Here is a 26,098-nt window from a genome sequence, read left to right on the forward strand (position 1 = left end):
ATGATTTGCCTGTTTAATTTCCATAAAAACCAAACCTTTATATAAATTATGGTTTAATAACACATTCAACAATTTTTCAAAAAGAGTCGATCATACTTAAAGGTCTGTAAATCGATGGATATTTAACTATATTATAACTATATTTGTTTATATTAATTAAAAATACGGTAAAAAACAACATATGAATAAGTAGTATTGATCAGTATGAAAATTTAAAAAAATTTAAAATAAATTCTGTTAAATATTATCAAGCAATATTTTTGAAAACTATATTAATTGTCTTATTTTATTACTTAATAATAGATAAAAAATTGAAAAATTTTCGTCAAATATTTAGTTAGAATAAAAAATAAAAAATTAAAAACTAACAGAAATTTATTATATAATGACAGATATTTTATTAATTGATTATCATATTATTTTTAAAAGTTGTATAAATTAAATGAGTCTTCTAACACTTTATCAAACTATATTTTAATAAAAAAATTCAGGAATTATTATTTGCAATGTTTTCATTAAAACCTGTCAAGTATAGTTTTTTAATATTTTACATGGTTTTATATACAAAATCAGAACGAAATTCAATGGAAACTACAAAGCAATTAGATGAGTTACTAAAGTATTCCGGATGGCTAAATTTAAATCATTTGATCTCCATAACATATTACAATAAAAGATATTATCTTCAAAATTTGATTGAAACACCAACAGTTCCCACTAAATGTAATCTAAAAATAAGAGGTTTGACTATATATCTTGGATGTATATACGCAAAACTTATGGATAATCTATTATTAGTAATTAGCGAAGTCCTACAAAAATGTAAAAAAAAATTATATGAAGAACATGACTTTTTAAAAGGACGTATTTGCACCGAAGAACTCATAACCATAATATCCTTATATATTGTTCCATTGGCAACATTGATGAAAGGAGCTATAGATAATTTACATTATATGCATACTTCTCCATGGACTATTCAAAGAAATAATTACATGATATGTTTATTATTAAAGGAAATACGAAATATTTCAGATATTTTAAACAAACAAACTTTATCACGTAATAATTTATCGTCATACTTTAGGACATTAGAAACCATAAATAGTTTTTTTAAAAACATAATAGAATGTTTACACTGTCATACTAACATTTATTGTAATTTTGTATCATATAACAGAAATTATTTATGGAATGAATGGAATCGGGAATATGCATCCACTATAGACAATGGCGTACCATTAGATTATTTCACCTTCTTAAATAGAAAAATTCAGGATTATATCGAGACAATAATTATAGAAAATTATTTTGAACTAGGATTTAAATTTCATCCAATTACTGAAGAATCTTTTATACCAACAGCAAATGATCCATTTGAACGAGGTATTTAAAATATAAATAAAAAATTTATTATAATAATAAGTTAATGTCTTTTTTTTTTTTTTTTTAATTTAGAAATGAGAATTAGTAAAAAGCTTCCAACGCCAGTAAAAATAGAAAATTATTAAATTTGTATAATAATTATTCTTTTTTAATTAAATATTTTATGATTTATCAAAATTTTCAAAACAATTTTTATATCTTTAAATAATTAATTAAAACACAATTTTATTATCTATCTGAAATCATCTGAATATTATAATCTAAAATATGACATTGGAAAAAAATTAAATAAAATTTTAGGCTTTTTATCACCGACTCTCAATTACTTGTTTAATAGAAATTGTCATTATATTTATAATAAGAACACAAAAAAATTCAATATTATATTTCAGTAAGTAACAAATAAATGTAAATTTTCGTGGTCAGTATAAATTGTATGTATTTATCAGTATGAATCAGTATGTATTTAATATTTTTTAAATTATTTTTTAAAAAAATCAGTACACGGAAAAAAATGATTTTAGTATGGTAAATGGTTAGAAATACTATGGTTAGGAGAACCATATTATAGTATTTGCAACTGTCTTTGTCAGTAATTCTACCCAGTAACGTATGGTTGGATCAGCCAAATTAATTTAGTCATTATACATGGTTATTTTTACCATATTATATACCATATTAATAACCAGTATTTAGTTAAGGCAACTATATAGTATAGGTAATACAACCATATTATTATGGAAAACTGGACAATACATATAAAATAAAAATGGCATTTAGCATTTGCTATTGTTTGTAAGTAGTGTTATAACTTGTACAATGATATGTTAATTAAAGCGCTATTCGATTTTGATAGTATGATAATTGCACAAGGAGTTAATTGTTAGTACCCGGGAAAAATCTATTCAGATATCTTTATAAAACTTCTGTTTTATGGACCGCGCTTGAATTCATCGATGGAAAAATTGCAGCTTTTTCCAGACAAAGACGCGCGTCGGGCTTATTGGCCAATATATATGAACGATTCATCATTCGTTGCTCCATTGAGAACGATAGTCGACGAAAACTTAATCTGATCTATATATTAATATAGTTTTCCGTTAATTGTTTGATTTTGATAATTAACATATATAATTGTATAATTTAACAATATATTATAAAATAATTGCAATAATGGATGAATGGATTTAAAATAAGTTGAAAGATTTAAATCTTGAACAGCTAATTCGAACTTTTGAAGGTAAGAAAAGTATTCATTAAATTATATATTTACTAGAGAAAATAATTGTTCTTTGAATTCTTTTAAATGATCAACGGTAGAAAAATGACAATTTTGTTAAAATTTTGCTCGTCTAATATAAATATTAATCATGTATATATTTAAATTAGTAAAACAATGAAAATAAATTTTTATTTAAATTAAAATAAAATGATTTTTAAAATAGAGTATCACACAGGAATAAAACAAATGATCATTAATTGTAGAATACAATATTTAATAATACAATTCATTATTCAAACCTACAAATGTTTGTATTTTTAAATGTTGATAAATTTTAGTTTTAATATATAAATTAAAAACTTGACATTCGTACGGTAAAAAAAAATATAAATGTTTTTTATAATACTATGAAAAATAAATATATATAATCATTCCTAGGAAAAATAAAGCTTGTTTTTCACAAGTAATAAATAAAAATATTAAACATGCACAACATTTTAGATGAAGAGATAGATAGAGTTGCATACATGTCCTTGACAAAAAACATGCTAAAAGATTTGGTACATAAAATTGGTTGGAGGTCCAAAATTTTTAAAAATATATTGCAATCTAAAAGTGCCGAATATCAAACATTAGAGGTTATAAAACAAAGTTTGTATTTATAGTTAAGTAATACATTATTTGAAAAGCTTGAGGATTTCAAATAATATGACAATCCATGAAATCCATCGTCATTTATTTTCTCGTTTATATCGAAATATTTGAGTTATGCAACTAAATCATTGTGCCTTAGACGAATTATTAGACAATGGTTTTCGTTCAGTGACATACGATGTAAAATGTAAGCTCAAAAACCAAAAGCCTACCCCTCCTTTGTTGTTGGAACATAAAGACGGAAATTTTACACGTAGATTTCAGAGTAGTTGGTACAGTAAATTTTCGTGGTTTAGTGGTTGTGATAAATGCAACAAACTTTTTTGTTTCATTTGTGTGTTTTTTGGGGGTGACGAACAATGGAGTCTGGATGAAATATCTAATATAAAAAATATTACAAGAAAAGCAGAAAAACATTCTATTCAAAAACTCACTTGAAAAATCTTAAACTTTTTCATCTCTTAGGGAGAACTCGTATTGTACATGCAGTTTCAGATGGTCGAAGACTAGCAACGCAAAAACATAACGAAAAGGTTGGTGTTAATAGACGAATGTTGGCTCGAATGGTTCATGTAGTCTGTTATTTGGGAAAACAAGAACTCGATTTTCACAGTCGTCAAGGGAATATCGAATCATTTACTGGAGATAAATGTCTGGAATTACTTGATTTACTTCCACAAGAAGAACAATTTCTTAAAGAGCAGTTTATAACTTCATCGGTTCAAAGCGATATAATACAATGTGTGACATAAGTTTTAAACTTGAGAATTTTAAAAGAAATTAAATCTGCATGTTTTGTTTCTATACTAGCAGATGAAACTACCGATGTTTTATAGTGAGCCAAAAGTAAGGTTTTGGTTGTGATATAATATAATAAATAAAATTGGGTATGTTGATTAATTACTTTGAATTTTTGAGCACTTGAATAAAATCACTCATCTTACTTTTGGTTACTATAATTCAGTTTACTTAATATTATTGGGGTCGTGGAGTCCGAGGGTTTTAGAGAATGACAATACAATTTAATAAAAGGGTTATGATAAATATTGAGAATTAATGTGTGTATCAAATTTTATAAACTTTGGTGAATCATTTGAATAGTCTCATGTTTCAAAGGCACGAGCTTAAGTCGGCAACTATGAAACGTAATAAGAAAATGCGTAGGTTCGATCTTTGGTCAAGCACTTCGAACGCATTTAATAATTCTCATGAAAAACCAGTTAATAAATTTAGTATGTGTAAAGATAAATTAATTACTATTGTTTTGTCACTTTCTTCTCGGATTAAATAATTCCAAATTATTGGAATTAAAATGTATCACCTACTTTATAATGTTTGTGCGGAATTGAAATGAATAAGACTGACAAGTTTTTCTTTCTGAATATTTGAGAGACTGGTGGTCTATTGCTTCATTTGACTCTAGGCTTGAGAAGTGGAATGTCCCTATTTTATAGCTTTTTACGGCTTTTTATATGGAATCTATGATCTATATATGTCACTAAAATGTAGGAATTGAACACCAGAGCTCTCATCTTTATTGAAACGAAAATTATAAGCAGGGATAATATATTGCATTGGTTGTGGTACATATGATTTTTGTTAGGGATACTGTTACTTAATACATTGTCTTTGTAGATTAATTTACAGTGTTTACATTTATGATACAGATATTAATTTTAAACTGAACAAGTACAAACATTGTATTAATTACATTAGTGATTATGCTATGATATCAATTTAAGATAATTATTTGTTTTATGATAAACATTGCGAATAATATTAAATTTGAGCGATGAACGGTATCACAACAGTTTTATGTCGATCACAAATGAGCATAATATTTCGATATGTTGTGGAAAAAATGTTGTAGAGAGATTTATTGGACTTTTTGATATTTCTAGGGATAAAATTGAATCAGGCTTAGCTGAAGTGATAAATGCTCAAATCCTAAAATGGGAAATAGGAAATAAAATTATAAGCCAAACTTATGATGGAGCTTTAATAATGGCTAATGGAAATAATATTCAAAATATCATAAGAAAATTATACCCAAGTGCGTTACTTATGCATTGTTATGGCATGATAAAAATTCAGTATTAATAAACGGTGCAAAAACGATGCAGCCAGTAAAAATGTTCATAAGTAGTATAAGGATGTTTCATACGTTTTTTAGCCGATTAACTAAAATAAGTGAACTTCTTAGAGAACAAGATTTTAAACTTCCACTTCAATACGACACAGAGTGGAATTTATATTCTCAAGGTGCTTCAACAATTAAATTTTATTTTCAAAAAATTATAAATACAGCAAAATATGTGACTGAAGTTAAGAACTGGGATCCAATGTTTATTGCGATTGCATCTAGTTTATTAGATAAATTAAACGATTCTGATTTTGTCTACTTTATAAACTTATTTAACCAAATATCAGTTAATTGTAACATATTTTCTTAATTTTTGCAATCCAAAAATATGTCTGATATTAATGGTTGTGTTAATAAAATTTAAAATCTAAGAGAAAACATTTTGATGATGAAAAATAAAAAATTAGTAGACTATTTTTGTAAAGAATCAAATATGATGAATAATATTTTGATTTATGATATTCATAAAAAAAACTTTCTTCGCAAGTTAACTTATGAAATATTAGATTCATTTATTGAACAAATTGATATTAGATTTAATGATTTTTCATACCTAGAGTTCGTTGAATTAACAAATGAAAACTTATATAAACATTATTCAAAAACTTTTCCTGAAGTCAAACTATCGCAGTTACTTAATCAATATCCAAGTTACTTTGATGAACATCGTTTACGTAATGAGTTGCAAGTAGTATACTCAGATACTGAAAAACGCATATCCTCTCGTAAAATGTTAGATTATTTTTTTAAAAGTAGGTTGATTAAAAAATTAGTATTATTTTAAATAATTTGAAAATCAATAATTTTTTTCAGATGATTTACATGAAATATATTCCCAATACACCAAACTGTGCCAGTTAATATTGTCTTTACCTATTACTCGTGCACCTAGCAATCAATCTTTGACTACATTAAAACGCGTAAAATCATTTTTAAGAAATACTATGGAAAATGAGCGACTTTCTTTGTTATCATCGATAGCGATAGAAAAACAACTACTTGGATCCATGGTGAGAGATCCTATGTTTGTTGAAGACGTTATAAATGAATACGCTGAAGAAGAAGACTTAGGCTTTGCTCTTATTTATAAAGATATATAATATGTATTGTCCATTGAAATGTTATTTATTTTATAAGAATTATTATTTCTAATTGATAATTTTTCATTTCGTTTCTTTAAATTAAAAATAAATCTCTTAAAATTTCATTTTTGTTTTTATTGAAATTGATAGTAAATTATTATAAATCTTTTTGTTTTTTCAGTGAACATTATTTATATATTTTAAAAATGACTTAACATTTTTACAATGACATTTCTGATATTGTACATAATCACGAATAAGGTGGATTAGAACTCGAATCCGTCAGTAATTAACCCGATGAAGAAAAAACGACATACAACACTTTTATTTTGTCGTTTATGAACATGTTAGTGTATTTATTGTAAGCATATCAAATACTATGTGTTATTTTGTTATGAATAAAAAAATAATAAACTATTCATGGAATATGACAATTAAGAGTGTGAGAATATAAAATTATTTTTCCCTGTGTAATATAAGACAAGAAGCAATTGAATATTAAAAATTCAAAAGCAGTTCATTAGTGTATGCGTACAAAATCATATAAATACCTGACGGGTATGTTACGGTTAATGTTTCAAATGTGTTAAAAAAATAGTATAATGAAGTTTACTAGGAAGTAGAATTATTACGGATTGATACACCACAATCGTCTAATTAATTAAATATTCATAATCGCAACGAGTATCATAATTAATTTGAATTAGTCAGTAAGTTACTTGCATTACCAGTATTCATTATAAACATGTCTTTTACCCCAAATAATTATAGACACTGTCGATGATTCAGAACTACTTTGTTAATACAAGCGCCTGAAACTTCGAATAACCTCAGCAGTCGTAACATAAATAGCAACACAAAATGATAAAAGTTAATTAATACTGTTGTTTATTTTCAACAATAATAGCAATACTGAAGTTGAACATTTGCATGGCGAAAAACTGTATTTGCAGAAGTTCATATGGAATCACTATTATACAATATTACAACTGATATTATGTGAATAACGTTGTCCGTTAAGTTGTCGCAAATAAAGATTTATTCCATTTTTATGTGCAAACTCGGCAGGGAAACAAATGGTGATTTAAAAGTTGGTGGGATTATTGTGACACACAAAGAAGTTTCTAGTTCAATGTTTGTGGCGTATTTCATGGGGATAAATCATTTAAATAACATTATAAATGAAAAACTGAGTGAATACGAAAATTAAGTAAAATATGTGGAACAAATTTTTCTTAAACTATTATTATATGACATTGTAAGTTCAATAATAATTTATCCATAGAAATTTTGTTAAGCTGTAGGTTAAATAAAAAAGTGGTAGTATCTTAAATGACAGTATTCTTAACAAATATATAAACACAATTTTAATTGAAATAGAAATTTTTACTTGATTTCTTTTTTAAAGGCGGAATTACTTGGAAAAATACTTAATTATCACAGATTAAATATAATTAAATGATATTTAATCTAATTTTGATTCATGACATGTATATCGAATTATCATTTTGATTAAAAATTTCAATTATTCATTGTCAAAATCAAATAACTAATGTAATTATTATCAAGTATATAATGTTATCTACATTTAATGAACCAGCAGATTATTTTATAAAATAAAAATAATATCGATTTATAATTGTTCCATATAACTTATAAATGGTCAAATTTAATTATTAATAAACACATATTGTGTAATAGTTTATTTATTAAATAATGATCAAGTTATGTGAAAATTAATCAATAGAAATATATTTTTTCTTAGTTAATTAAGTAATTCCAATAATATTAATCTTTTTAAATAACAATTTTTATTTATTTTTTTTTTTATAAAATAAGTGAATTAAATTATTCTATTAAAATTATCTTAAATATTTCGATGCAAATATTTCGATAGCTTCGATGCAAAGCTGAGAAGATATTGGTATTACTATGACGTGTTTTTTTTTTTTTTTTGCCTGTTACCACTTTTTCTCAGCTCTCGCCGAACCGATTTCTTTCAATGATATGTCAAAAGATCACAAGTCGTATCTAGTCGAAGACATTACCCTAAAATTTGAAAAAATTTCCCTCCTTTCCATTAAATGAGGGAAACCTTCAAAAAAATTACAAATTTAAAAATCACTAATTTTTTCAATTTTTTCAATTTTTTTTCTTAAAGCTGCCATAACTTTTTAAAAAATAAACAAATCAATATAATTTTTTTTTATAGATGCTTGATGTTTTAACCTATCATTTGGTATATTTTTTTTATAAATCTAACCCTTTACCTGCCTACTGGCGAGATTTAAAATGACAACTTTTTCACAAAAAATTTACTTTTACATTTAACAAAAATTTATATTGATAAAATTTTTTACTTAATTTTTGAAAGTGTTCCGGAAAGTCTAACACTTTTATATATATCTTAAAATAAAGCTAATGCAATTTACATTATTACAGAAAAAAAAAAGTTTGAACTTTATTTTGTCTTCCTAGTGATAATGGCTACCGAATGCTTTTTTTGAGTATAAATTCTCGATTTTATTTTTTACATTTTTAACTTTATAATGCTATAACTTATTGAAAAGTGTATGGATCAACACAATTTTTTTATGAGAAATAATATTTATATCCCTTTTTCATTCTACATACATTATCTTAATCAGGATATTATCAGGAAAGGAATCCACCAATTTTTTAAAATTAAACACTATCTTAAGATTTGCATCGAAGCCTTTTTTATTATAGGGATTTTTATCACTGTCATATATCATTATACTTTATCCAACTATGCCACGTCATCACTGTGCCGCGATTCCCCTGTGCTGCGTTTTTTATTATTTTTTTTTTACTAAAAATAAAAAAAACTTTTATGTTTTAATAATTATTTAAAGAGTTACAGAATCATTATGTAAATTGTGATTAATTTTACTTAATTAAAACATTTAATGAATTTATATTATTATTGGTGTTAAAGGCTCTTCTTCTGTTTTTTTTAAATTGATAAATAATGATAATATCATTATTTATTTTTTATTTAAAATAGAATCATATTATTATATTTTAATGATTATTTAAATATTTATACATTTATTATGTGAATTATGATTAATTATTAAACATTAATAAAAACAAATTTTATTTTATTAAAACAATTGATGATTTTCTATTTGTATTAACGTTGGAGGCTTTTCATCAATGTCTTTAAATTCCAATTCTAAAATGATAAAAAAATGTATGAAACATTGTATATATATTATAAAAAATAATTTTTTTATATACCAAGATCAATTGATTTGTTTGGTGTTGATAAAAACGTTTCTTCTGTGGTTGGGTCAAATTTAAATCCCAGTTGAAAATACTTTTCTATAATTATTTTCTTGATATAATTCTTAATTTTTCTTTTAAAGAATCTTAAAAACTCTAATTTTACATTGTGGTAAATAATGGCTTTATATTCTTCTTCCCATTCTTTCCATACAGAATTCGTATTAAAATTTACAAATTCACAAAAGATTTCAGTGTCATGATATAAAGATTTCAATGTGATATCATAAAATACCTCTATATTATATAATGTCCTAGTGTATGAAGATATATCATTACGTGATAGTGTTTGTATATTTAAATTGAAAAGAATATCTCCCATTCTTCCTAATTCAGGACTTACCAGGTAGTTATGTTTTTGATATGCCAAAGGTAATGCATGTAGTAAATCCAAAGTATCCATAGCTCCTTTTAACAATGTAGCCAATGGAGTAATAAATAATGATATTATGTTTATGAGTTCTTCAGTGCAAATACATCCCTTTGTAATGTCAATATTTTCTCTAAAAATTTGTTGACATTCTTTTAGGATTTTGCTTATAATTAATAATACATCATTCATAACTTTTGCGTATGTACATCCAATAAATATAGTCAAAGCTCTTATTTTTTGACCAACTTTATGAATATGAGTAGGTGTATTAATCAAATTTTGAAGATGATATATTCTATTGTAATATGTTACGGAGATCAACTCATTTAGATTTTTCCATCCCGAATACATTAACATAGTATCTAACTGATCTACTTTTTCTAAATTCGTCTTTGAATTTGTACACATCATCACAGAAAACATTACAAAATTAAATATGTAAAGTTTTAATAAAAACATCTAGAAAATTATTAATTTTATATATGACTAAAAGTTTTTTATTTAAATATAATACAAAAAATTTCAGTAGACCCGTATATATTCTATGCAACATTTATAAATAATAAAATAAATATTTATACTAACATATGTAGTTAAAAATAAATTTCTTTTAAGTATAAAAAAAGATCTTACTAAACTTTTATTACAAAGAATAATGTTTTAAAATAATGTCTAAACAAACATTAAAACAGTTTTCAAAAATAATGTTTGATTATATAAGACATAATTCAAAATTAGTGATTTAACATTTTCTGATTTTCAAAAAAAAATTAGCGATTTTGAAATTTGTAATTTTTTTGGAGATTTCCCCCATTTACGAGGAACAAGAAAATTTTTTTCAATTTTTGGGAGTAATGAATTCGATTAGATACAATCTGTGATTTTTCTTTATGTCTGTCGCCACTTTTACTCAGCTCTCACCAGACTGATTTATTTCAACAATACGTCAAAAAATCACAAATTGTTTCTAATCGAATTCATTACCCTCAAAAATTGAAAAAATTTCCCTTATTCCCCGTAAATGGGGGAAATCTCCAAAAAAATTACAAATTTCAAAATCGCTAATTTTCGACATTTTTTCAATTTTTTTTACTTAAAACTGCCATAACTTTATCAAAAATGACCAAATTACTATTTTTTTTTTTATAGATGCATGATGTTTTACCTTTCATTTGGTATATTTTTTTTATAAATCTGACCCTTCACCTGCCCACAAGAAGCGATTCATAATGACAATTTTTTTTACAAAAAATTAACTTTTTCAACTTTACTTTTGAAAGTGTTCCAGAAACTCTGATACTTTTATATATATCTTAAATTAAAGCTTATGTAATATACTTTAATATATATTAAAAAAAACCACTGTGCTACCTTTTATATTTTATTAAATTATATTATATTTATTTTATTCTTCTAAATCATAAAACTACTAATTATTCTGCTTTTGGAAAATCTTCTAATTTTTTTAATAAAACATTATCTACAGATTTGCACCAAAGCGTTTTTTATGATAGTGATTTTAATTACTGTCAGATATCATTATACTTGACCCAATTATGATACGTCACCACTGTGCCGCGACACCCTGTGCTAGCTTTTTATTTTTAATGCTATTAAATTATTTTTATTTTAAAATTATGGTTAATATCTAACTAATTATAAAAGTTTTCATATCATTTTAATTTAATTGTGCTGATCGTATTTAATAATTATTTAAAGAGATACAAAATCATTAGCTATATTTTAAGAACATATCATTTGCATTGATACAAATTGCCTGAGATTAACTGTTTTGTTTGACTTGGGGGCAATGGAATTATGGGGTTATATGTTTATGTCCTTATGGTAACGAGATATTATGGGGTGATTGTGTTATGATTTCAAAAGGTTTGATGTAAAAGGTTTATCATTATATGACTCGGCGAAGGGATTTTGTTAAGGTTATGAAAAACCCTGGCCCGATGGGGTGATTGCGACCTCAGATTCGGGATTCAGCAACCTCAAAAACAAATAGTAAACATGGTTAGATTTCCGAAATCGAAAACTGGTTTTCTTTTGTATGGTTGTGTAATTCAACAAACATTCAATTGTGTTCGGATGCGATAACGAATACCTGAAAATTTCACAAACACTGAGCAACTTAACAACATAATTATAAACATAACATTAATTATTCTTTTATAACTATTACTAAGATAACTAACAAAACAATTATTGATTTCAATATTTCTTTCTCTAATGAGCTCTAGACATTAATGCAAACAAAAATGTCTATCTTTCTTTATGTACATCAAATAATACAAAAAAATGTTGATAGTAAGAAAGAAAAAGTTTTCAAGTCAATTTTACATAATAAAATTTATTTTCAGTTACTAAAAATAAAATAATATTACTATGTTTTAAAAATATTTATTTAAATGTTTACAAAGTAATTATGTAAAGTTTGGTAAATTTTAAAATATAAATCAAAGACAAAATTAATTTTATTATAATATTTAATGAGTTTCTATTTATATTGGCATTGGAGGTCCTTCGTCTGTTTTCTCTAATTCCAATTCTTTATTTATAAAATACAAATGTTTTAAAACAATAAAATTATATTTTAATTAACAAATTTTTTTTTTATACAGGGTGTTCAATTGATTCGTTTGATGTTGATAAAAACGTTTCTTCGGTGATTGAATCAAATTTAAGTCCCAATTGAAAATACTTTTCTATTAATATTGTCTTGATATAATCCTTTATTTTTCTGTTTATGAATACAAAAAACACTAATTTTATACCTTGGTCATTAATGGCTTTGTATTCTAGATTCCATTCCTTCCATAAATAATTTGTATCATAAGGTACAAACACACAATAGACCACATTTTTAGCGCGTACATCATTTTTATGTTATTAAAAAAATTATCTATAGTATTTAATATCCAAAAGTATGTAGAAATTACATTACATGATAGAGTTTTTTCGTTAAATTTTTTATGAATATATCCCATTTCCTCTAATAAATTACTACTCATGTCGCAGTCGTTATTAAACCATGGGCTACTTCTCCGTGAATTGGTAAGTAATAAATCCAAAGTAGTAATGGCGTCTTTCATAAAATTTGCCAGTCGAACAATATATAATGTTTAAGAGTTTCTCAGTATAAATACATCCAATTATTAAATCAAACTCTTCTATAATTTTTTTTTTTCACAATTTTGTAAGACGTTTCTAATAACAAAAAATATATTACTTAAAACTTTTGCATATGTACATCTAAGATATACAGATAAAGCTCTAATTTTTTTTTTTTTGACATTTATTAGTATCTGTTGGTGTGTTCTCGGGCCTCTGCTATGGAACATCGCGTACAACGCACGTGCGCGTCGTCTGCTACGCGGATGACACGCTGGTGGTGGCGGAACTCGTCTCATCGAAGAAGGACGAGGAAGGCGCCTCGTCCAAGGAGGCTGAATCTCGTGCGAACTGCGCGCTCAGCTCAATCACCGTCTAGATCCAGCTGAAGGGGAGTGAACTGAACCTGGCCCTGTACAAGACCGAAGCGATCTTGTTCACAGGCAGGTACAAGTTCACTCCTCCACAGCTCGCTGTGCTGGGGGAAGAGATACCGCTTAAGGACTCCATGACTTATCTAGGCCTTGTCATAGACAAACGTCTAAAGTTCGGGCCCAAAAAGTCATGAAATGCCTGGTGGAACTCATGCCCAATCTGGAGGGCAGAGGGAGATGTGGCGCAGACTTTTAGTCACCGTCGTACACTCGGTTCTCCTGTATAGGTCCCGGGTTTGAGCGGATACTCATGTGTATTTGTCCAAAAACCGTGAAGCCCTGCTCAGGGTACAGAGGCGAGCGGCGATCCGGACAGTTTCGGCGTACCGAAAGGTGTCCGGAATGGCGGCGGGTATCTTGTCGTCACTGCCGCCCGCCAACTTGCTCACGGAGGAACGCGCCGCCGGTACCTCGAACCCGAGGACCGGCTGGCGCTCAGACGGATAACCATGCTCCGGTGGCAGACTCGCATCTCGGAGAAAACGATGAAAGGCGAGAGGACCAGGTCCCTTATAGGACCCGATCGGCTGGACCGGACTCACGGTGAGTTGACTTATCGTCTCACCCAAGTAATTTCCAGCCACGGCTGTTTTAACGAGTACTAGTACCGTATTCGTAAAGCAGCCGCGCCGACGTGCGACCACTGTTCGGATCGCCCGGGAGAGGCTGACAGAACTCTGCACACCCTCTTCCGATGTGATGCGTGGGCCCAGGAGCGGGACCCTTTGGAGTCCCGACTAGGGTCTATGTTCCGAGTCGGATCTATGGTGGACCTGATGTTAAGGGGCCGATAGGCGTGGAGGCTCGTCCAGGCGTTTGCCGAATCCGTCTTGTTAAAGAAGGAAGAAGCGGAATGCCTGAGACAGAGGCAGCCACGTAGCCCGGCACAAAAGGACCTGAGGCGCTGGTTTAGGCCAGTGCCTTAGGTTCTTGTTTTTGTTTGTGAGTTATTTTGACAAACCTCCTTAACGGTTCCTACTCTGGGATCCGGTTAACAGGAGGGGGCCACACCACGTTGCGAATCAGCTCTAGATTAATTTCGGGCTGATTCACAACGTGGTGGTGTGAATTATTAAGAAGGCGTGGGCCGCCCTGAAGTAATGCCTAACAGTAGTTCCAGGGCGGCCCACAATAATGTCGGTCGTGTAAAAAAAAAAAAGTTTCTGTTGGTGTTTCAATCAAACTTTGAAGATAATGTTTTTTATTGTAATATTTTATAAAGATCAAATCATTTAAATTTCTCTATCCCGAACACTGTATCACTAGGGTGGCCCTCAAAAATCGAATGTCTTTTTTTTTTTACGCTACCCCTTAATTTTTTTTTAATGGTCAAAAAAATGAGCTGTGCAAAATTTGGGACCGATCCGTTAAGGTTAACCCGTGCCCCCGAGCCTATTAAGTTGAGTCGAAGAGTCAAATTTAATAGAAATAACTGATCTATGTCTCATAACTTTTTTTTCTCTTAACTTAGAATTATTAAAGTAAAACTCAAGTAAAGGAAATTTTACAAGGAATTCAAAAATAATAATTTCAATGTTGTTTTCTCAATAAATAGCCCACAAAAACACTAAATACAGTAAAAAACGCGTCATAGTCTTAAAAATATGTTATAACGGATTTTGTTGATTTTTACTAATTTATTTTCATTTTATTCTATGGAAAACTCATATTCGTTTAAAAAAAGGTTCTAAAAGTTTAATTTTTAATGCCAATTACGATAATTATATTAGATTTATTATTTTATGGACAGTTAATTAATGATTAATTACAAACCTAACAAAATTTATTGCATTATTACATTTTGTCGTATTACTGTATCAATTTTGGTTTACTGAATTGCTTTAAGATAGTTCTAATTGTACTATCATTAAAGATAAGTATATTTGTGTTATTTTCATTCGACTGACATAAATTGTGCGGTATAAATGCAGCAGACAGTTTGTGGACAAGTTTAATCATATTTTACCTGTTTATTGTTACATATTAAATGTAATTAAAATTATTGTATTATTACATTTTTCGATTAAAGAAAATAATTTATTTTTTCGTTATAAGTTATGCTTTTTGATTACTATTTTTTTTACCAATAAATTATATCTAATTGAGAACTCCCTATAAGTGTATAATCTGAATGTTAATCATATCTTAGAAAAATATTCAATATCTTTTTTTACAAAATCGGCTATATCGGATTCGTTTAATTTCAAACGTTTCGATGTCTGACTTGGCGTTGAATTAAGTTGAGCGACCATTTTTCTTTTAATATTAACATCTATTTTATTATCAAAAAATGCCAGGCCCATGGATTGTGGACTTAAGTACCATAAGTGATTTATAAATTTAGAAAGCGCAATTTGGGATATTTCACTGTCTATTAATCTATAGTTGTATAATTTTTTAACAAAATTCAAATCATTGTATGGTGCTGCAATCGCCGAAGTTGCTGTAAACCATGAATCAACATAAACTAGTACCAAAAACAAACAAACATCGCGTAATCCTTGTGTTTCTCTGCTATTAAGTTTGAATTCGTCTCTAAATAAATATATTTTGAGGCTATAAATGGCCTTGGCCATCCATCGAGCATGATGAATAGCACCTGGCTTATGAAAAAATGGACTATTATGACTTTTTACACCGAGAAAAATTAATGTTAACTCGAGGAATTCTTTATAGTCATTCCTTGGTTGTACTGTATTTAAATTATTTTCTACAAAAATTATTATCTTCTGAAGTTCTGGTTCTATCATTTCTTTAATATTACTATCAAATATATGGGGTTTAAAATTTTCTTTATTTAAATTATTCCAAGCCTGCTGAAATCGCTTGAAAATTAGTACGTCTTTACCAGTAGAACAACTAATTTTATTATCGAAAATGCTTCTGAGTATAATTTCAAATATATGGTGGCGGCAAGGTAAATAAAGTAATTCTTTTTCTAAGAGTCGTTCCAACAAAACACAAGTACCTCCTAAATGACCACTATTTACAGCAGTTGTATCGAAAGATAAAGCCTTTACTGATTTATTTATGTTCCATTGGACTAAAGTTTCATATAGCATTAATGCTTGATTTTTAGCTGTCCCTTGTTCTAATATTGGTATAGCGAGAAGTTTTTCGGAATCACTATTGCTAACAATTATTGACATTCTATCAATTATTTTACTGTCGACTAAATCTGGGAGAAGCTTACCATCCCAGTGTAATACTAGAGCATTTAAATCGGAATCATTAAATTGATTTTTAATTGAAGCTGCCCTCTCTTTTCGTAAGATTGCTCGACAACGTTGAATTGACGATCTATTAATAATAAAATCATCAATGTTCTCCCCTAACGCTTCAACAACGGCAACAAGTATGTGTACAGCAGCTCTATCACTTATTTTACGACTGTCATAACACAAACTAGTTTAGGAGTAATTATTTGTCGTTTACCTTTCAGCTTTTTTGGTGGTGGCAATTCATAACTGTTATCAGTAACATCAGTATCGGAGTTCTCACTTAATGTAGTGGATGCCATTGAAATTTCCAAATCTAAAAATAATTTAAATCATAAGTTATATTATTTTTAATGTAAATTTTTAGATAATTTAAACTTTAATTCAACATACCCTGTAAGACGTTTATGCTTTCAGTTTCTATTTCTTCATTATCATTATTATAGTTAATTTCATTAGAAATCCCATGCAAAAATCCTGGTCGCCCTTCTTCTCTTTGACTTAACAAAAATAGTCTATCTTCATCTATTTTTATAAGGCTTAAAGCATCAGTATGTGCAATATCAAACAAGTTATTAAACTTTAATGTAAAAGCATCTACTTTTTCTTTGTGGCTAACTGTAATTCGACCAGTGTGTTTTTGTAGAAGTCGCCACTCTTCATACAAACGTTCTATTTTTTCAACACAATTTCTTTCCAACATAGTTGGGATCCGCGCCTTATCCCAAAAAATCATTACTTCACGTAAAACTAACAACGCACTNATTTCTTTCCAACATAGTTGGGATTCGCGCCTTATCCCAAAAAATCATTACTTCACGTAAAACTAACAACGCACTTTGCCGAACATTTAATTTTACAACTCTTAAATTAAAAAACAATGTTTTCAACACTTGTAAATTAGATGGTAATTTACTACCAGTTATTTCGTGGGAATAATTACCAATAAGATAAATATTAGTTCGTAATACTTTGAGAGACATCTTTAAGAGCAATAATAGTGTACCTTTGTGACTAAAACTTATCACTTAATATGTAACAATAAACAGGTAAAATATGATTAAACTTGTCCACAAACTGTCTGCTGCATTTATACCGCACAATTTATGTTAGTCGAATGAAAATAACACAAATATACTTATCTTTAATGATAATAAAATTAGAACTATCTTAAAGCAATTCAGTAAACCAAAATTGATACAGTAATACGACAAAATGTAATACTGCAATAAATTTTGTTAGGTTTGTAATTAATCATTAATTAACTGTCCATAAAATAATAAATCTAATATAATTATCGTAATTGGCATAAAAAATTAAACTTTTAGAACCTTTTTTTGAACGAATATGAGTTTTCCATAGAATAAAATGAAAATAAATTAGTAAAAATCAACAAAATCCGTTATAACATATTTTTAAGACTATGACGTGTTTTTTACTGTATTTAGTGTTTTTGTGGGCTATTTATTGAGAAAACAACATTGAAATTATTATTTTTGAATTCCTTGTAAAATTTCCTTTACTTGAGTTTTACTTTAATAATTCTAAGTTAAGAGAAAAAAAAGTTATGAGACATAGATCAGTTATTTCTATTAAATTTGACTCTTCGACTCAACTTAATAGGCCCGGGGCACGGGTTAACCTTAACGGATCGGTCCCAAATTTTGCACAGCTCATTTTTTTGACCATTAAAAAAAAATTAAGGGGTAGCGTAAAAAAAAAAAAGACATTCGATTTTTGAGGGCCACCCTACTGTATCACATTATCTACTATTGCTGTTGTTTATTTTGTACTCCGGTCTGCTTTTATGTACAAAACCACGTAAAATAATAAAAAACTATAACTGACAACTTTAAATGAAAAAATTGTGATATAATTACACTTAACTATAACTAAAAATTTTCGATTAAAATATCATTTGATTAAGTATAAAAGACACGTATTTATTCTGTTCTACGTAATTTATAAATTTTATAAATTATAAATTAAATATTAATAATAAAACATATGTTGTATTATAATAAACTGCATGACATTTTTCATTTTGGTTTTATAAAACAAATCTAAAAATTTAATGATAGTTTGTCTATTTTTTATTTAATATTTTAAAAAACTGTAGCATGATAGGGTCGCGGCACAGCGTGGACGTGACATAGTTTGAACAAGTATTGATGATATCTGACAGTTATTATAATCATAAGAAACCATTCGATGCAAATCTGTCTTACAGATATGTTAGTGTATAATTTGAAGAAATTATTGAATTATTCCAAAATCAACATCAACTCCTACTTCCCTAATTATACCAGATTAGTATATATTTTATTTATAAGTATAATATATGAATACTTATTCTAGTAGTTAAATATAGTATGAAATTGATTTTTATTAATTATAAATTTTTATAATTTTTATAGATAAACTATAAAAATATTATAACGTAATAGTATATTTGGTTACTTTTATAACAAACATATATAATAATATAATGACTTGATGCAATATTTTTCAAAAAAAAATTTTTTGAATACTATAGAATATAGTATTCTATAATATACTGATATTAAAAAGTAAACCGTGCCTAGTTTTACCTATGATCTCGTCCGCTGTTTCATAAATTTCATATTTTTTGATTATTTTTTTATATGTTAATACTCATTTTTAACATATTATCAATAATATCAAAAATTCGTGGTGATGGAAAAAATCTAAGTACAGATTTGAAATCTGCACGAAAAATGGGTTAAGAAAAGTATATAATTGACTCTGATGAAAATTCATTGTAGATAAATTATTCATAATTAATCACAAATTATCCTTTGAAAAGTTTTGTTTCAAGCCCTTCAATATTTATACACGTTTGCAATAAAAGGGCAATTACTTTATAATTTTTTTTATAAAATCAACGTAAAAATTACAATACTAAATGATTAAAAATCAATTTCATACTACTTTGCATTGCTATAATAGATATTTAATTATATATTATACTTATAAATTACAGAAGTACTAACTAGGAATAATGAAAGAAATAGTAGATAATTTTGCTTTTGGAATAATTCATTAAAAATTTTAAATTAAACTCTATCTACAGATTTGTATCCAAGCGTTTCTTATAATAGTGATTTTAATCACTGTCATATATCATTTATACTTGTCCCAATTATGACACGTCCACACTATTCTTAGTGGATGCGAAGCTAATAAGGTAATAATTTTAATATGATGTATTTTTTTTCATGTCTGTCGCCACTTTTTCTTAGCTCTCACTGGACCGATTTTTATCAACGATATGTTAAAAGATCACAAATCGTATCTAGTTGAAGACATTGCTCTTAAAAGTTGAAAAAATTTCTCTTGTTCATTGTGAATAGGGGAAATCCCCAACAAAATTACGATTTTAAAAATCGCTTATATTCGACATTTTTAAAAATTTTTTTTTTCTTAAAACTACCATAACTTTTTGAAAAATAAACGAATCAACACAATTATTTTTTATATTGAAGTCTTAGGTATTTTCCTATCATTTGATATATTTTTATAAACATTTGTCTCTTTACCTGACCACAGGGCATTATTCCATAAACAAAATTAACTCCTATTTCTATATATCTCTCTATTTCCATCACCAATCATTTTTGATAGTATTATAAAAAGTTAAAAACTATAGGATATACTTAACTATAAGGAAAATACTTCTGAATATTTCAATCGTATCATCTATTTAAACATCAAGAGTTAGATAGAAATTATCAATATTTCTTTTACTATGATTTACAACGATAAAAAAATAATTCAAAATTCAAAAAATTGTTTTTAAATTATTACACATTTTAATTTTTAATATTTTAAAAATAGTCAGTGTAAAATATCATTCTTAACTTATTTTTTTGGTATTATAAAGTTGATTTTTTGAATGTTTATAATAAAAAAAAGTTAAATTTGTTACCATAACTTTTAGCTCAACATCAAGTTTGAAATTTACATTATTAAATAGAAAATTTAATGAGAATTAAAAAAATAGTATTGTTAAGTTATATTAATGTTTTTTTTTTTTGCATTTTTATTATAATAAATCACTTAAATAGAAATTATAGCAATCATTTCTAATTAACTTTTGGCGCTTAAAAAAATTCATCAATTGAAATATTAAGAACTTTATTAATTTTAAATATTTACTTTAAATAAAAAAACCAATCAAAATGCTGTTAAAAAAATTGACTCAATTGAGTGTATTATAGAATTTGATTATAATTGTAAAATTTTTTTGTTAAATATTAATAATGATTTATAATATTATAGACTGTTAGTTACACATAAATAAAGTTAAAAAATTAATATATTACAAAGAAAAACTTTTGATTTTGTAGTTGAAACATATTATCATGTCAAACCTAATTCGACAATAATTACATTAAAAACATTAAAAATTAATGATTTAATTGTCTGTATTGAGAATGTGGGCTAAGTAACTTTTTAATTGATAAAGTGGACATTTTTTCAATTTTTGAGGGTAATATCATTTGATGTATCGTTAAATAAAGTTGATTAAGTGAGAACTGAAAAAATAAATGAGATCTTTAATATGTATAAGAAATTTGATCAAACGGGGAGGACTACAGTGATGGGCCCCATGAGATATATTTAAATTATTGAATCTAAATGAGATAAATATCAAATAATTTAAAATTCTCAACAACTTTTGTAAGATATTTTAAAATAAAATACAGAATCGAAAATTTTTTTAACACAAAAATAGCATACGGTAGGGTTTCACCATGAAATAAAATTAAGTCCAAAATTTTTTTTTTCCATAATAAATTGTATTACATAAGCTTAATTTAAGATATATATAAAAGTGTCAATATTTCCGGAACACTTTCAAATTTAAGTAGAAAATTTTATCAATACAAATGTTTGTTTCTAAAAAAAATTAAATATACCTTTCGTTCGACCTATTTTTCTTTAAATTGTGCCATTTTCTTTTATACATTGGGGTTAAAAACTTGAAATCTTGCGAGTAAATGTAGAACTTATTCAATTTAATTTTTGAAAATGTTCCGGAAATATTCCGAGCTTTAAATATATGTCAAATTAAAGGTTATATTATATAATTTAAGTTCAAAAAAAAAAAAAAATTTTCCCGATACCTTTTCTTCTATGGGGAAATGCTCATCGAATTTAACGAAAAATCTAACTTTTATCTACAAATCACTATCATAAAAAACGCTACGATGCAAATCTGTAGATAGTGATTAATTTTAAGATATTGGTAGATTATTCCAAAAGCAAAATGAACTCCTATTTTTTGTGCAGCTTTGACGGCCATTTGTGCACATAGAAGATAAAATCGTGTTCCTTTGACGTAAATTGACATAAAGTTATAGCAAATTAAATTTGTACATAGAAGATTAGTTGTTGTGATATCATAAAATGAGATCATATAAAAAAGAAATGCCCAAGGTTTTAAAAGAAAAAAAATTATTTTTAAAAGTTATGGCAGTTTTAAGATAAAAAAAGAGAAAAAAAATTCGAAAATTAGCGATTTTTAAATTTGTTATTTTCGCGGGGATTTGCCCAATATAAAGGGAACGGGGGAAATTTTTTCAATTGTAAGGTCAATTTCTTTGATAACATACCATTTGTGATGTTTTAACGTACTGTTAAAAAAAATCATTTATGATGAGAGCTGAAAAAAAGTGTTAACATACACAAAAAAAAACCATAATAGTAAAATTAAAGAGAAGGAAAAAAAATAGATTATTATAATTAAAGTAGTTTTTAAAAGTTATTGCTTGATAATATTTTAAATGATATTTTACAAAAACGTTTATAATGTAAAATAGCAACTTTTACACCAAAAGGTAATCTTGCTATTTTTGTATCTAAAATATTTTTTTCATATTTTATTTCTTCATCTTTAATCTGCCATAACATAATTTTAATTTTATGAATAAACACAATTTTGTTTCGTAAGTACTATATATATTTATTTTTATCCATTGCCTTCAATAAATGATGATGACAATTGCTAATTTTTTCTAACATGTCTTTTCATTTACAATCTATGATAATATTGGCAAATTTCAATTTATGTTAAGTTATAAATTTGACTCTTAGGCATTTTTGAAATTGTTTAGTGGAATATTATTTGTTTTTATACTCCATGTATAATCATTAGTACTTCTACAGTTCTATCAGCGCATTGAAACATCGTCATAGTAATAACCTCTTCATTATTTATTGGTCTCATTAAAAATCTGAAAAAATAAATATCATCAAACTTGATCATACCGAAACACTTCCATGGATATCCAAGTTAAATATAAGAATAGAATTTCCATATTTCAAAAAAGAAAACAATTATTACGTGTTGGCAACATTTGCTTATGTTATTATAGTAAACAGTTGAAATTATGCAGTAATGAGTCTCCTGGTTATATATTGTATTCAAAAAAAAAATGTCAAAAAACAATATTAAGTAACTGTTAAGTCCATGTGTATTTAAAATAATAAAAGTTTACTAGTATGATAAGTGTTGTTTTAAAGTATCACTTTTAAGAGTCCTACGAGAAACTTATCAACAAACCCGAGTTTTTCTACAAACAATTTCTTTTTACTTTTCATTCATCAGTCATTTTTTTTTTTTTGTGTATTATCATAACATTGAAACACGATAGTCACGGATATTAAGTACAAACAACTAAGTGTGTGTAATCATTTAATACATCACACATTAATTGAGATGACCGCCTTTCTACTGAAACATTCGCAAAAACCTTATTTGCTCTATGTTTTTTTAATCGACATATTCCCAAATCATATCAGAAACAGTCGTGACAAGGAATAGGCTGTTCGAATTGACGATTTCACAGCTTCACGCGTGTCACTTGATTGAAAAGAGTGTCCCGGACAGAGCTGAACGAATGTATGCAAAATATTTTATAGTACGTCAATGGTATACGTTATACACGTCTGTTGTCAAACGTACAATTGTTATTATTTTACAGATTAGATGATAATAACAAGTATGATCTTAGCTCACGTCAATCATCATCAATAACAAAAATGGACGGCAACAGCTCGTCAATTTCAAACGGCTAGGCAATGTGTCAAAATTCAAACGACAGAAAAAGTGCAAGTAGAGTGATCCACACGTTATAGTGACGTTTTAATATTTGATCGAAAAAGAGCTCGGAAATGGAATGCTATAAATCAGTGGTGTACTCGAAGGAGAGGCTGAGAGTGAAGCGCTACTTCCACAACCCATTGGAACGTATAAATAATTGTTTAGTGTTTCCTGTAACTGTTACATTAAAAACATAACAAGCAATAATATTCTTTTTATCGTAACGTATCTGTGCTGGTGGCCACTCCTATCGTTCGTCCGTCATAAATAAATTTCTACGGCGTTTTTCAAAATTAGTTTACTAACATTGATTGATACATACGTCGTGTGTACAGATGATGGAATTTATTAAAACAAAAAATACTTCCTGTGTCGTAAACTAACGCGCTACAACAATAAACGAAGTTTGGCAGAACAACTGGTAGTCGATATTTATTTTCAAGCGCGAAAACGTATAAAAAAACGTACTTTGAAAGTTTACGGCCGATTAATAAAATGAAATTCGGTTGGCCTCGTTATAAAACTTATTTTTAACTGAATAAAAAAATATAACAATAAAAACGAAGTCTGTGTAAAAAAATTCCCGTAAGCCGAACCACCGCGAGTCCATTGTGGAAATTCAATACCGGAATTTACCTTTGATATTTTATAATTATCCAACAGAACAAAGGTGCGTCGGAGAGGGGACGCATTATATAAATAAACCGCCGCTCGTGGGAGTAGATTATGTTCGAGTGTATATTCACATACGTTTATAAATTCATACCAAGCGATTTCCACAAATGGACCACACGCGAATAGAAATAACAATCGCGATCCGTTTCTTCCGCACAAACCGCATGGCTTTATCGTTTTTTTATGCATGTGAATTTCACATGATAAACCGAATCGACGTTTTGGTCTGATGTTGCAGTTATTGCGGCCGTAAATTCAGCGCCGCACTTACAAATCAAATGCGTTGTACAAAACAGGAAGCGTTTCACTGTCTATTAAAATACACGACGACAATCGCAGCGGAGCCCAAATAACAACGAGCAGCGTTTGATTCATTTGCATACGTGAATAATGTTCGAAATGCTGACGGGCCATAAAAAATAACAACAACAACGGTACGAAACTTTCCAAGTCGAGATCTTACAACGACTAATTGTTACTTTTAGTTTATCGCAATTTTTTTGTTTGTAGTGAACTGAACGTGAACTGATTTTTATGAAGAACAACTGTTAGCACAGTGACGGAGTGTATTTTAAACCCTGATTATTCCAGTCCAGTGCGCAACGCTAAAAAAGTTCACGGCGGAAATCGCGCACATGGAATGCTAATTTAAAACGCTCAAAGAAAGCAATTAAACAAACAACCTTTTTGGGTGTTTAGCGAAACGAAATTTCGGAATGTTCTTCTCCGCACAAACCAACGGTACCGCCCGGCAGTAATAATATCTTATTATTTTTTAACGGCCGTACAGTGTATAACTCCTAAGCTAATCGCTGTTGTACGACGCGAAAATGTTCAAACTTTGCTCGCATNTCATAATAAGATATTTTTTAACGGCCGTACAGTGTATAACTCCTAAGCTAATCGCTGTTGTACGACGCGAAAATGTTCAAACTTTGCTCGCATGTCTTTATTACCGCCCGCGTAACACATTATACATTTATACGGCGATACCGTCCCGTTGCGACACACCTCGGCTCTCGCGGGACAACCACTGCAATCGTCGTGAGTCATTGGCTAAAAGAGGGCTTAGACAGCTAAAGCTTTATAAATGTGAAGTGTATTGTACGGGCATTGTTATAGTTAACGCGCGCGGGGAAAGGACGACGTCGCGCCGGCAAGACGATAAAAGTTGTTGGCTAACACATACAAAGAAGATATATTGTGTACGCCGCCGGGAGGTGGACAGCATTTATAAAGGACCCAGGCAGAATTGGTGTGTAATTCGACGACCCCCTTTGGAGAGTTTATTAAACGTCGTTATTATTATTCCGAACGAGTAGTACTCTGCGGCCGTAGTGGTTATTCGGAGAG

The 26,098-nt window shown here is 27.9% G+C and overlaps 4 protein-coding genes and 1 long non-coding RNA gene across 6 annotated transcripts in view; 2 read left to right on the top strand and 3 right to left on the bottom strand.

Annotated features, from left to right (window-relative positions):
- Positions 1–437: 437 nt before the first annotated feature.
- On the top strand, positions 438–1,676 carry LOC126907807 (uncharacterized). Its single transcript, XM_050689412.1, has 2 exons — positions 438–1,386; positions 1,459–1,676. Exons 1-2 carry the CDS (start codon positions 507–509, stop codon positions 1,509–1,511), a joined length of 933 nt encoding a protein of 310 aa, XP_050545369.1. The 5' UTR covers positions 438–506; the 3' UTR covers positions 1,512–1,676.
- Positions 1,677–4,606: 2,930 nt separating this feature from the next.
- On the top strand, positions 4,607–6,511 carry LOC126907809 (uncharacterized). Its single transcript, XM_050689414.1, has 2 exons — positions 4,607–6,157; positions 6,219–6,511. The coding sequence occupies exons 1-2, from the start codon at positions 5,791–5,793 to the stop codon at positions 6,503–6,505; spliced, it is 654 nt and encodes a 217-aa protein (XP_050545371.1). The 5' UTR covers positions 4,607–5,790; the 3' UTR covers positions 6,506–6,511.
- Positions 6,512–9,504: 2,993 nt separating this feature from the next.
- LOC126907804 (uncharacterized) lies at positions 9,505–10,670 on the bottom strand. The gene is made up of 2 exons (XM_050689408.1): positions 9,752–10,670; positions 9,505–9,686 (listed from the first exon to the last, which is right to left on the bottom strand). The coding sequence occupies exons 1-2, from the start codon at positions 10,626–10,628 to the stop codon at positions 9,616–9,618; spliced, it is 948 nt and encodes a 315-aa protein (XP_050545365.1). The 5' UTR covers positions 10,629–10,670; the 3' UTR covers positions 9,505–9,615.
- Positions 10,671–15,568: 4,898 nt separating this feature from the next.
- LOC126907801 (uncharacterized) lies at positions 15,569–18,812 on the bottom strand. 2 transcript variants are annotated; one of them, XM_050689406.1, is made up of 3 exons: positions 17,736–18,812; positions 17,335–17,659; positions 15,569–17,257 (listed from the first exon to the last, which is right to left on the bottom strand). In XM_050689406.1, exons 1-3 carry the CDS (start codon positions 17,922–17,924, stop codon positions 17,103–17,105), a joined length of 669 nt encoding a protein of 222 aa, XP_050545363.1. In that variant the 5' UTR covers positions 17,925–18,812; the 3' UTR covers positions 15,569–17,102. The 2 variants fall into 2 exon arrangements, with proteins under 2 accessions (XP_050545363.1, XP_050545362.1); XM_050689405.1 differs by lacking the exon at positions 17,736–18,812 and having other exon boundaries at positions 17,335–17,698.
- A 2,985-nt stretch (positions 18,813–21,797) lies between these two features.
- Positions 21,798–26,098, bottom strand: part of LOC126907815 (uncharacterized) — a 39,995-nt gene continuing 35,694 nt past the window's right edge. Inside the window, exon 5 of the long non-coding RNA XR_007704624.1 lies at positions 21,798–23,201. This is a non-coding gene — a long non-coding RNA (uncharacterized LOC126907815). The remainder of the gene's footprint in view (positions 23,202–26,098) is intronic.

This window comes from Daktulosphaira vitifoliae, unplaced genomic scaffold (genome assembly GCF_025091365.1).
Source record: "Daktulosphaira vitifoliae isolate Bord-2020 unplaced genomic scaffold, ASM2509136v1 Scaffold_5, whole genome shotgun sequence".
Lineage (NCBI taxonomy): Eukaryota > Metazoa > Arthropoda > Insecta > Hemiptera > Phylloxeridae > Daktulosphaira > Daktulosphaira vitifoliae.